Source organism: Rhinoderma darwinii, chromosome 6, assembly GCF_050947455.1.
Source record: "Rhinoderma darwinii isolate aRhiDar2 chromosome 6, aRhiDar2.hap1, whole genome shotgun sequence".
Lineage (NCBI taxonomy): Eukaryota > Metazoa > Chordata > Amphibia > Anura > Rhinodermatidae > Rhinoderma > Rhinoderma darwinii.
The window spans coordinates 6250031-6264633 of NC_134692.1; the positions used below are offsets into that span (position 1 = coordinate 6250031).

The following is a 14603-nucleotide window of genomic DNA, read 5'->3' on the forward strand; positions in this document are numbered from 1 at the left end:
GCAGGCCACAGTTTATAAAGCGAGTATTAAATAATACAAGGCAAATGTCATGTCACCATCTGTCTTTAGGGAAGAGAGCTGGTAATTATTGATATTGTGCAGCGTGGCTTCTACCGGTATTATTTAGGATAAGTAATATCAGGTACAGAATGTACCAGCAGAATAGTGAGTGCAGCTCTGGAGTATAATACAGGATGTAACTCAGGATCAGTACAGGATAAGTAATGTAATGTATTTACACAGTGACTCCACCAGCAGAATAGTGAGTGCAGCTCTGGAGTATAATACAGGATGTAACTCAGGATCAGTACAGGATAAGTAATGTAATGTATTTACACAGTGACTCCACCAGCAGAATAGTGAGTGCAGCTCTGGAGTATAATACAGGATGTAACTCAGGATCAGTACAGGATAAGTAATGTCATGTATGTACACAGTGACTCCACCAGCAGAATAGTGAGTGCAGCTCTGGAGTATAATACAGGATGTAACTCAGGATCAGTACAGGATAAGTAATATAATCACACAGTGATTTCACCAGCAGAATAGTGAGTACAGCTCCGGAGTATAGTATGGGCTGTAACTCAGGATCAGTACAGGATAAGTAATGTATGTACACAGTGACTCCAAATGCAGAATAGTGAGTGCAGTTCTGGAGTATAATACAGGATATAACTCAGGATCAGTACAGGATAAGTAATGTCATGTATGTACACAGTGACTCCTCCCCCATATTAAGGTTCCTCCTCTTAATATATGTGTGCCAGTTTCTTTATAATCTTTTTGGTTTAGTTGTTTGCAGTTTATAATCATTCTGTCCTTGAAAGTGGGGTCTCCATGCATTAACTTGCTGGTGAGCTTGTGCTTATAGACTGCAGCCAATCTAAACAAGAAGAGCTGAAGTAAGGCACGAGGAAGAGACAGAGCAGCAGCCTAGGCCTCTGATAGGCTGGATGTGGAATTCAGACTATTTCAGACACCAATAGACAGTGCAGCTAGGCTGGAGTCACTGGTCATAGCTGTGTCTAATTAAGCAGAGTAAAAAAGCAGCCGACACTGAAGACAATAAATAACAGTTTATTGTATATCATTTTCTTACACAATAAATAAATATCTGCCTTTATCAATCCACTATACATTACTACATTAGGTGTAAAAATTGTATGATATGTGCTAAATGTCAGTATATATATATATATATATATATATATATATATATATATATATATACCTAACACAGGTGAGCAGATACATTCCAGCAGCTAAAAGGGACTGTCTGGTATTACAAATATATTGCTTCTTTCTTGCAAAAACAGCAACACACCTGTCTACAGGTTGTGTGGTATTGCAGCTCAGCCCCATTCCCTTTAATAGAGTTGGGCTGCAATACCAGACATAGCCCATGGACAGGTGTGGGGTTGTTTTTGCTAGAAAGCAGCCATGTTTTTCTAATCCTGAACAAGCCTTTTAAGGCTAGGATCACACATGTATTTTTGGTGCAGTTTTTGGATCAGGCTTTTGAACCCAAACCAGAAGTAGATCCAAAAGGAAGGAAAGGTATAAATAAAAAACTTATGTAAGTCTTATCTTTTTCTGCACTCCTGTGTTTGGCTTAAAAAAAAAATTGCACCAAAAACCGCATCAAAACTACATGTGTGATTCTGGCCTAATACAGGAAAATATAAACCTAGTTACAATAGCATAACTGCTGAGTTTATAATGCCCTATATAATCCATATTTTCTTTGAATTACTCATTTGACTTCATGCCAGCCTTGTATTTGAATATTTTATGTGGGAGAACCTCTTTGCTTAGCACATTAATATCGCATTAGGTGATTTGCTGTTGTGGAATCACATAGTTAATGATCAATGAGGCAGCTTCGCACTTAAGACTTGCTGCAAATTGACCTTTGAAACTATCTGTGATGTGTCCACAGAACTAATATCCGCTGGAGGAATTCAGTCAAAGAGATTGTGCTCCATGGTGTAGTTATCCTTGACATCCACAATGTATATGAAACCATCCAGTTTACAGGAAGATTATCTGCTAACAATAGCATCTTGCTGACAAAATTGTGAATATTACATTGAATGGAAGGAAAATCCTTGTAGAAGCCAAGTTATCCCCAGGTCAGCTCTGTACATTTGCACAGCTGTTAATGACAGAATATGACATTTCTCCTAGAAAATCTCATTTATCCTGCTGCACATTAAAAACCAAAAAGAGGCAAATATTTGTCAAATGCTATGAGGTTGATGAGCACAATTCATGACAATTATCCCAAGAAACACAAATAACGAGTCATGTTGATCTAAGAATTATTTGTAAACACAATGTATCATTCCTAAATCGGAAACATTCCAAATCAAACAAACGATCCCACTATAAACAGCCCTGCAACAATGTATCTCATGCTGCACGTAGAGCCCCCTGGAGATGGTTCTAGTGTAATCCTGTGCTACATAGGAGAGGATGCGGCTTTTACATTGAATCTATGAGACCGTCATTGTGAGATAGTCGCTCTACACCACCCTGTGATACCCCCTCCCACCCTTTCTGCAGGCATCATGTCGTTTTCACCACATTTGCTATTGCACATCCATGAAGAGCAATGCACCAGAGTCTGAGCTTCTGCCCCAATATAAAAGGCTTCTGTATATAGCAATGTGTGTGCTGCTCCACTGAAGCCTCTGCACAGGGAAAGCTGGAGTGTATCACTGCTACAGGGAGCCAGTGGGTGTTGCCTGCTCTGGGATGTGGGTGGAGTGCACTGTGTTTGCCTATAAGGAGCTGTCCACCATCTCTGGTGCTGATTCTTCATCCAGCTTATTCTCACCAGCAGCTCTCATTGCCTTTGGATGTGTCTTTCTTTAAGGAGTCTGTGCATGGGATGTCTGCTGATCAGGTTGGGGTAGCTGGATGCTGCTGAGATTCAGGGGTTTGTCTGAGCAGCCACAACACAGAGACCTGGGGATAATACACATAAACTGTATCATTTACAGCCAATAACATGGATTCGGATGCAAAAGTGTTTTGTGCTTTTCTGTGTCTGCTGCCTGCTCTGTGTCATCTGGGATCAACAGCTGCAAACTGTAAGTAACCAGAGACTTGTGTGGGCTTTGTGATGACATTTAATGTGCAATGGTGACTGTGGTGAGGGTATGCAAATATTAGGGGAAAAGTTAGTTGCTTGCAATGTGATCCTCATATATATATACATATGGATTCCAGTATGTACATTACAGCTCGTCCTAAAATATTGAGGTGTAAAGCATTAAGTGTGTGTTCTACATTCAGCAAGTGAACATAGAGAATGTACTGATCCATAGGCTGTCAGTGGAGAACATGAGCAGCCCATACAGAACCAACTTCAGTCTCTGTGCAAATTAAATTCTGTTTTGTGTTAGTTCTTAGAAAGGAGACTCAATGTAACCAAATGTGTAATTGCAGATATCTGGGGCGCAGGCTGAAATCTTACAAGGTTTCCATGATCCATTCAGAACTGCTCCCTGAGACTAGTAGCATTGCTGTACAGTATGTGGAGATGTGTGTTACAATGTGTTACTAACTGGACAGCTAACCAATCATGATAGCAGCCTGAGGATGATGTATGTGCTGCTGTATGTTACAATGTATCTCAGCCAGAATGGACACAGTGTATCGAACTCCTCAAAGTTTAACATGTCATCTACTTGCCATCACTCTTGCAGTCATTGATGCTGCAGTCTGAGCCATAGGAGAGTGTTTGTCATTCTAGTGGCAAACACACAGTCCAAATGTTTCTTGACAGGTCTTATGGGTTCTTGGAGATGCAATGTTCTTTGGCTGTAGGACAATTTCCAAGAACTGCAGCGAAATAATAAAATAGGTCTAAAGGCATGACTAGACAGTATTGTGGTGTTTACTAGTAGTCACATAGTCCAGGTTTCCCAGTGCAATGCTGAACTGCAAACATCAGCAAACACTATACTAAACTTTACCCACCGACCCCCATAGACGCTTCAGGAGGGGGCGCAAAATAGAATACATTGTGCACAACAATGAGACAGAGGGAGCGCTATGAAATACACAATTATTAGCATCTTGCACCTTACAGTAGGCACTGGATTCCCCCCCACCCCCTGTTGTTTTACTTTGGACTGAACACTAGAGGTCAGTGTTGATCTTCTACAAGATCATCTAAAATTCAACTAACCACAAGGAAAACACAGAGAAGAGATTACACATTGGATAAAGTATCAACAGCACAAGGGAAAAATAAGAGGAGCTTTTTATCTTTAGTCCTAACCTGCACAGAGATTTTGTGCAAAATTTGATATCTGGATGAAAAACGAACGTGCTAAATATCACCCAAAATGCAATGGTGTATCTCAGTAACCTAAAGAGATCAAATACCTGGCTGCAAAGCAAACATCACTGGACGATGAGGTGATAGCTACACAATGGGTGTCTCTGTGTGTGTGTGTGTGTGTGTGTGTGTGTGTGTGTGTGTGTGCATATGAGTGTGTGCATGTTCGTGTGCATGTGCGTGTGCATGTGTGTGTGTGTGTGTGTGTGTGTGTCGTTTATTCCAGGTGGACAGGTACAATGTAGGTGGAGTATTACATTCCTGCCATTATTTCATGGGAAAACAAAAAAGCATTCATTGGCTGTAGAGATTTCTCTCAGTCTTGAGATCTGACTGGAGCCAGGATGCTGCTGCTGTCGCTGTCTATCTGCTGGGTTAGGACAGCAGGATCCCAGGCAATTTGTCTGCTGCAATGTAGAAACAGAGGAACAGCTTGTCTTAATACAGCAAATGTGGTGCAACTGATGCGTCGGGTCCTGCGGCTGAACTCCCCCCTGTGGGAACCGACTCTGTTTACTTTTCATTTTCTTTTATGTTATCAATATCCTCATAATCTACATTGTATCATTAATGTTTTCCTGTTCATTGATTCTCTATGTTTCACTGATACTTTACTTTCTCATAATTGTCTAATATTCCTCTACCTGCCACTTATGCTGAATATGAACTTAGCTCCACTTGTCTGAATTTATTTGCCCTAGGACCTATGGAGTTTATTTACAGAAAATAGTGTGACTTTTCGAAAGTGCAACCCCACCACCCTACCCCCATGTAAATGGATATAACATCCTGTAACATAGAATCAATTGACTATTTTATAACTACAAATGAGTTGAATTTGTCATTTTATCTATGTTGTTGTGTACAGATTTAATCACAGTCATATGTAGTGACACAGATAATGCACAGTGATAACCCTTTGATTACAAATAATGTAGTAGATGTAACCTGCAGTCCTATGTAACTTCACAAATGGTGATTAGTCTGTGAATTCAGTTACCTGAAGTCCTATGTAACACCACAGATAACACAGTAATTACTCTCTGAGTGCAGACAATGCAGAGTACAGATAATGTAGCAGATATACCTGCAGTCCTATGTAACATCACACATGGTGATAAATCTGTGAGTGCAGTTATTGTACCTGCAGCCCTATGTAACACCACAGATAACACACAGTGATAACTCTCTGAGTACAGATGATGGAGTATATGCTACCTGCAGTCCAATGTAACACCACAGATAACACAGTAATTACTCTGAGTGCAGACAATGCAGTGGGAGTACCAGCAGTCCTATGTAACACCACACATAACACATAGTGATAACTATATACCTGCAATCCCATGTAATATCACACATGGTGATAAATCTGTGAGTACAGATATTGTACCTGCAGTCCTATGTAACACCACAGATAACACAGTAATAACCCTCTGAGTACAGATAATGTAGTAGATGTTATGCACAGTCCTATGTAACACCACATATAACACACAGTGACAACTCTCTGAGTACCAATAATGTAGTAGATGTTACCTGCAGTCCTATGTAACACCACAGATAACATAGTGATAACTCCCCGATTACAGATAATTTAGTAGCTTTCACATGCAGTCCTATGTAACACTACAGATAACACACTGATAACTCTCTGAGTACAGATAATGTAATACTGTTGTTACCTGCAGTCCTATGTAACACCACAGATAACACAGTGATAACTCTCTGAGTAGAGATAATGTAGTAGATGTTACCTGCAGTCCTATGTAACACCACAGATAACACAGTGATAACTCTCTGAGTAGAGATAATGTAGTAGATGTTACCTGCAGTCCTATGTAACACCACAGATAACATACTGATAACTCTGAGTACAGATCATGCTGAAGATGATACCTGGATGATACCTGCAGAGCTAATTATGTCATAGATCATTTTATTTTGAGTATTATGGTTACTCTATACGGATTCAGGAGGTTTATCTGCAGTTCTATTGAAAACCATAAATAGGCACATGTTGATATTGCAGCTAAATAACTTAGCTCTGTAGCAATGACATGCTCATCTCTGCTACATCATGACATAGTGACCCTGAGTATAAGCCAATACCTTTAGCAGTGAATGTAAACTCTAACAATGTAATTCATACCTTACCACAGAACCAACTCAGAACATTGAAGTTAAAGTTATACTAAAACTCATACCACAGATGTAGCAGAGCTGAATTTTTAATTTAGCACAATCTGCATGATATCCTGATACGTGATCTGTGTTTTCATCTGAGATTGCAGGTAAACATACTGCATTTTTTTTTTTATGTCAGTGAGTTATCACAGCGCTTGAAAATTCAGCTCTGCTACATCAGTATTTTATTGTCTTTAATGGGGCTGTTTAAAACTTGCCCGCACATCAAAGAAGGCTGTAGTGTCACTGTTTAGGAAAAATTCAGAATGGACCACCGTCCCTTTGTTCTCTGAATCAATGGGGGCCCCAGAGGTCGGAGATCCCTACTGATCATAGTGTTATGGCATATCCTAACAACTGCCATAACATTAACTGATGGGAATGTCCCTTTAAGTAACAACATTCATTCAGTAAAAGCAGACCTGTAATAGCTCAATAGGTTTACCTGCAGTCCCATGTAAATGTCAGATAATGTGTTCGATATCACCATGAGCCGTGTCCAATGGGCATCGGCCTCCCTAGAGGTCAAAATATCATAAAGAATCATTGTATCCCATCGGAAATTTAAATATATCTTAATCATTATATTATAATGATTAGTCTTAAAGTGACCCTCCAGTGGTATAATTTAAGATCATTATCGTTCCATTTCTTTCCTATGTTGAACCTTTTCTCTGGTCTTTATACTTATGCTTTAAAATCTTGATGTCTGCTTCTACCAATGGGGGGGGGGGGGGGCGATCTGGATACAGCTGAATAATAAGTGGCATATAAAAACACATGAAATGCTAAGGGTATGTTCACACGGCGGGGGTCCGTAACGGCTGAAATTACGGGGATGTTTCAGCCTGAAAACATCCCCGTAATTTCAGCCGTACCGGCATGTGCAGGCGCTTGTACGCCGCGTCAATTACGGGCGTAATTAGCGCTGCTATTCATTGGAGTCAATGAATAACGGCTCTAATTACGGCCAAAGAAGTGACAGGTCACTTCTTTGACGCGGGCGTCTATTTACGCGCCGTAATTTGACAGCGGCGCGTAAATATACGCCTCGTGTGAACAGACAAACGTCTGCCCATTGCTTTCAATGGGCAGATGTTTGTCAGCGCTATTGAGGCGCTATTTTCGGGCGTAATTCGGGGCAAAAACGCCCGATTTACGTCCGTATATAGGCCGTGTGAACATACCCTAATATTCTCCAGCATACAGAGATAGAGCTTGTTACTAATATTCTTCATCAGGAATTGTTGCTCCATTTCCTCTGTAACTTCACAAACAGACTTGTCAAAATCTTGATCCTGCTCACACTACTAGGGGGCAATCTGTATATACTGGTCCAGTAGAGGTAGAAGAGGCCACTGAGATCTCTACATTGATTTGTGTGTGGCAGGACGGAGGATGGGAGTTCTGTACTAACTAAATAGAGCAACAATTTGCGATAAAGTGTATTAGGAACAAGCTCTATTTCATGTATGACAAACCTCTAAGATAGAAGTATTTTATCCTGTCCTGCTTCTAAATTGTTTATCCTTCATACTTTATGAAGACACACCCTGGATATTAATATGGTGCCTATGTCTAGGACTGAAAAGTAAATCATTTTCGTGTGCAAATGGTACAAATGTAGCAGAGCTGAATTGGTCATTTACCTTTTTGGCTGTTTTATTGTGATAACTCTCATAATAGTGGGTTTACCTGCAGTCCTATGTAAAACCATAGATGACACACAATGAGACCAGAACACATTGTGCCAACTGACAAACTCGGCCTAAATCTGCATTTACACGCTCGGGTCTGCTACATCTGTACAGTAGAAAACTGTAAGGATAACCTTACCCTGCGATACTAAACAGACAAATTAACCCCATACTATGTTTACATGCTTAGCAAAAAACGTCTGAAAATACGGAGCTGTTTTTCGTGGCGTTTCTTACGGAAGTTTTTGGAGCTGTTTTTTCTATAGAGTCAATGGAAAATGGCTCCAAAAACGGCTCAAGAAATTACATGCTCTACTTTTTCGCTGGTGTTTTTTTACGTGGCCGTTTTTCAAAATGGCGACGTAAAAAAAAGCCCCCTTGGAACAGAACACCGTATTTTCCATTGAAATCAATGAGCAGATGTTTGGATGCATTTTGCCTCTGATTTTTTTGGCCGTTTAAGGCCTGAAAAAATGGCTACAAATAAGCCGTGTGAACATACCCTTGGGCTTACATTAATGTACTACCATCGCCTGTGCTAGCTAACAACTCAGCTCTGCTACATCTATTGTACTAATATTTATGTTTCTGGATGGTCTAGTGCATTCTTCCTCAATCGTGCCATGGACAACACCCAATACTATCCATGCTTCCTGTCCTGTATTAATCTCCCTCTATCGTCTGTGGATGTTTCTGCCGCTGCTCACTTCTGCTTGTCTCCATATCACATATTGTGACTATAATAGCTGAGATGAGGTATAAATGCCATAAATAATAATTACTGCTCAGCGTGGGAGGGTAACGTGAGGCTGCAGACCACGACAGATAATTTATAGTTAAATCATAAAATAATAGAAGCTTTTCTAGTGACCCTGCATTGAGATTACCCGTTATAATACACTGATCTGTAATAATACTGGTGGTAAAGCTACAGTCTATACAGATCTAACGAACAATCAGCAACTGTCTAATGAAGCAAAAAGCTCAACAGACGGCCCTGTTAAGGGCACGTCCAGACCTGGCAGAGTTTTTCCGTTGCAAATGTTGGTGCAGATTTGGGGCAATTACGCAACGAATCTGCAGCAACATTTGCATATTTGACAGGTAATTCAGACGTTGCAGAAAACACAGCGGACTTGCCACAGATTTCAGTTTTTGCATTGCAAAGGCTAAAATCCGCCGTGAAGTTCTGCTTCTTCTCCGCAACAAACAGTGCATGCTGGGAGGGAAAATTCCGGATCGCAGCCTATGGTCCGCAGCGGAGTTTTCCGCAACGTCTGAACTAACTTTCCTAAAAATGTATTGAAATAAATGTAAAAAACGTCCGCTGGAGAATTCCACAGCAATTCCACCACGTCTGGCCGTGCCCTAAGAAATTTGGGGTTTGTATGCATATGCAGCAGAGCTGAATTTGTCACTAAACTGATTTATTTTGCATCATAAGATCCAATTTAAACCAACCCCCTACAGGAAACTTAAAAAATAAAGGTTTAATGGCAGCTCACTATTTCCCACCTACATGTATTATTCCCAAGGATACAGAAGGTAGAGATCTGTTTTTTTATGCACTGCAGGGTGTAGAGAGCTCCAGTTTCCCTGCTTCCCCTCATACCACCATAGAGTTACATGATAAAATTCTGTTTGCCTGCAGCTGCCACCGGGGGAGCTCACTTCATACTACAATAATAACATAGTATGCAGTAAACTCCTAAGCTCCCCCTAGTGGTGGCTGTAGGTAGTTCGAATTTTATCATTTATCTTTACGTCTATGCGCAGTACTTGGAGCTCTGTACCAGGAAAATGGAGCTCTGACCATTATAAAGATATATTATGAAAATATTCAGCACAGAATGATGAACCTAAAAAGGAAATGGTGATCAAAGGTGGAGATTCACTTTAAGGAGTTGATGGGGGTCAGTACTTATTTGATATAATATGGTGTTAAATGATGTATAAATTGATGCTCCCTGGCCCCCAATTTAAAATCTATACTGGGGTCCCCCCACCAAAAGTGATGTTCCCTCTATAGCACTGCTGTCCTCTTATGTAGAGGAGGGGTCTTCAGTCCCCTCCGACACCCGGGTACAGCCACAATCTCTGCACCCCCTGTAGCTATGCCACGGCATTAAGAAATGCATTTTCTCAGTCTTACAGAAGCAGATGCAGCTCTCATATAATGAAGTGTATATGAATAGTACTGAGTGTCGCCATGAATCTAGTCCTAGGCTTTAGATCAGGATGAATGAGCAGAGATGGTTTCAGTCTCTGGGCACAGGGAAGGTAACACATGTGATTGGATGAGACTGGATACAGCAGGATTACGGGCATAAAGCTCCGTCCATCGTTCCCGCGGTCCGGCAGCAGGACTGATTATCTTGTGTGTAGCTTAATCCTCATTCCCTGTAATGTTCCAGCTGCAGTTTGAGTTTCCTGTGGCAACTGATCGTCTGTGCTGGAATTAACTCTTAAAGACCTGTGAAAAGCACTTACGTAGTCTGCTTCACTGCCAGACCTGATATGTGCTATAAATCTTTTTATTCTGGAATCACATACTTCAAAGTGACTCATACCTGGAATAGAAAATGGAAGTCATCTACAGATGTAGACGTCTCTATCTTGACTTTTAACGCATTAAATACACAGTGGGAAGATCTCTTATCTTGACTTTTTCAATGACTTTTGTTGTGTGATATCAGAGTTATTAGAGTCAAGTAACAGAGTTATAGAGTTACATAGTTACAAAGTTACATAGTTATATATCTATATAGTTATATAGTTACATAGTTATATAGTTATATAGTTATATAGTTACATAGTTATATAGTTACATAGTTAGTTATATAGTTACATAGTTACATAGTTATATAGTTATATAGTTACATAGTTACATAGTTATATAGTTACATAGTTACATAGTTATATAGTTACATAGTTACATAGTTATATAGTTACATAGTTATATAGTTATATAGTTACATAGTCACATAGTTACATAGTTACATAGTTACATAGTTATATAGTTACATAGTTACATAGTTATATAGTTATATAGTTACATAGTTATATAGTTACATAGTTATATAGTTATATAGTTATATAGTTACATAGTTATATAGTTATATAGTTACATAGGTATATAGTTACATAGTTAGTTATATAGTTATATAGTTATAGAGTTACAAAGTTACAAAGTTACATAGTTACAAAGTTATATAGTTATATAGTTATATAGTTATATAGTTACATAGTTACATAGTTATATAGTTACATAGTTATATAGTTACATAGTTATATAGTTACATAGTTAGTTATATAGTTATATAGTTATAGAGTTACAAAGTTACAAAGTTACATAGTTACAAAGTTATATAGTTATATAGTTACATAGTTATATAGTTATATAGTTACATAGTTATATAGTTACATAGTTATATAGTTACATAGTTATATAGTTACATAGTTACATAGTTATATAGTTACATAGTTATATAGTTACATAGTTATATAGTTACATAGTTATATAGTTACATAGTTACATAGTTACATAGTTACATAGTTATATAGTTACATAGTTATATAGTTACATAGTTATATAGTTATATAGTTATATAGTTATATAGTTACATAGTTATATAGTTATATAGTTACATAGTTACATAGTTATATAGTTATATAGTTATATAGTTATATAGTTACATAGTTATATAGTTACATAGTTATATACTTATATAGTTAGATAGTTACATAGTTATAGAGTTACATAGTTACATAGTTATATAGTTATATAGTTACATAGTTATATAGTTATATAGTTACATAGTTATATAGTTACATAGTTACATAGTTATATAGTTATATAGTTATACAGTTATACAGTTACATAGTTACAGAGTTATATAGTTATAGTTACATAGTTATATAGTTACATAGTTACATAGTTATATAGTTATATAGTTATATAGTTATATAGTTACATAGTTATATAGTCACATAGTTATATAGTTATACAGTTATATAGTTAGAGTTATATAGTTATATAGTTATATAGTTATACAGTTATACAGTTATACAGTTACATAGTTACATAGTTACATAGTTACATAGTTATATAGTCACATAGTTATATAGTTATACAGTTATATAGTTAGAGTTATATAGTTATATAGTTAGTTATATAGTTACATAGTTACATAGTTATATAGTCACATAGTTATACAGTTATATAGTTATAGTTATATAGTTATATAGTTATATAGTTATATAGTTATATAGTCACATAGTTATATAGTTATATAGTTATATAGTTACATAGTTATATAGTTATATAGTTACATAGTTATATAGTTATATAGTTATATAGTTATATAGTTACATAGTTATATAGTCACATAGTTATATAGTTATACAGTTATATAGTTAGAGTTATATAGTTATATAGTTATACAGTTATACAGTTATACAGTTACATAGTTACATAGTTACATAGTTACATAGTTATATAGTCACATAGTTATATAGTTATACAGTTATATAGTTAGAGTTATATAGTTATATAGTTACATAGTTACATAGTTATATAGTCACATAGTTATACAGTTATATAGTTATAGTTATATAGTTATATAGTTATATAGTTATATAGTCACATAGTTATATAGTTATATAGTTATATAGTTACATAGTTATATAGTTATATAGTTATATAGTTACATAGTTATATAGTTACATAGTTACATAGTTATATAGTCACATAGTTATACAGTTATATAGTTATAGTTATATAGTTATATAGTTATATAGTCACATAGTTATATAGTTATATAGTTACATAGTTATATAGTTACATAGTTATATAGTTATATAGTTATATAGTTATATAGTTATATAGTTATAGTTACATAGTTATATAGTTATATAGTTATAGTTATATAGTTATATAGTTATAGTCACATAGTTATACAGTTATATAGTTATAGTTATATAGTTATATAGTTATATAGTTATATAGTTATATAGTTACATAGTTACATAGTTATATAGTTATATAGTTATATAGTCACATAGTTATATAGTTATATAGTTATATAGTTACATAGTTATATAGTTATATAGTTACATAGTTACATAGTTATATAGTTATATAGTTACATAGTTACAGAGTTATACAGTTATATAGTTACATAGTTACATAGCTATATAGTTACATAGTCATCCAAAGACAGGCAGCACTCCATGTTTTAGTGAAAAAATGGCTTTTATTTAGCCCTTGTGCAATGTTTCGGCTCAGCGTATGGAGCCTTTTTCAAGCATGACACATGACTCCAATTCTATTGACTCCATGATCTAGAATAACATATTAATAGATCTACTACCTAAGCAAAAGACTTCTGACATCTGGCAAGCAGAAACCCGCTGAGATAAAGCCACGCCCCCTGCCCTGCTAAGACACACCCACAACACAGCAGGCCAATCCCCCTCTTCCTAAACTCCCTGGCGTTTACTACTGATGTCAAAAGCCCCTTCCCCTACAATCTCAGCATAGAAGATAAGTGGTTAGCTCCGTTGACTTGCAGCGCTGGAGTCCTGGGTTCGAATCCGACCAAGGACAATATCTGGAGTTTGTATGTTCTCCCTGTGTTCTTGTGGATTTCCTCCCAGACATACTGATAGGTTAATTTGGCATTCAGATTGTGTGGTTCTTAAGGTTTCTGTTGATAGAGAAGAACACGCTGTGCTCCCTCCCGTACAGGATGGCCTTGGCTGTTTCCAGAACGTTGGTGCTTCAGATTGACGTGCGGTGGTTGTTTTGCAAGATGGTTGGTTTTGTAGCATTACAATGATTACTGCTGGCAGCGTCTCTGATTGAGGAGCTCTGCTTCAGTAATACATCAAAGACTTGAGATGTCTGTTCTGCGGGTAATATTCCATATGCAGATGACAGCTTGCAATAAAGTAAGTGTCGGTAACACATGTTCAGATATAATATTTACAGCTAATTAATGGCTAATAATATTTTAACACAATTATGTTAACACTTGGTTAGGAGGGGTTCAAAATAAAAACATCAGTGGAAGGAAAACACAAGTTCTAAGAAAATCGATCTAAATAAAGGCAGAGAGAATAAGTCCGAGAGAATATTCCTTAGTGATATGAGCCTACATGAGATTCCCTCATCTTTGAAAGGACCAGGTCAGATTCAGATCGCTCCTGAACATCTCTCCAGTTGGGTTTCCCCATGACCAGGTGTCATAAATGGTGATCCCTTCCCTAAAAATATTATGTTTGAATATAACAGCTAGTTGAGAGGAGAGGGTACTTTACATCCAAGTAGGTAGAACTGAGTCTTCAGGTTGCAGATCCATGACAGA

General features: G+C 37.1%; 1 protein-coding gene across 1 annotated transcript in view; it reads left to right on the forward strand.

Moving 5' to 3' along the window:
• Window positions 1-2631: 2631 nt before the first annotated feature.
• The window catches only part of CNTNAP5 (contactin associated protein family member 5), a 393202-nt gene continuing 381230 nt past the window's right edge, over window positions 2632-14603 (forward strand). The window contains exon 1 of the mRNA XM_075829064.1: window positions 2632-3095. Within this exon, the coding sequence (XP_075685179.1) occupies window positions 3014-3095 (82 nt within the window). The 5' untranslated portion in view covers window positions 2632-3013. The remainder of the gene's footprint in view (window positions 3096-14603) is intronic.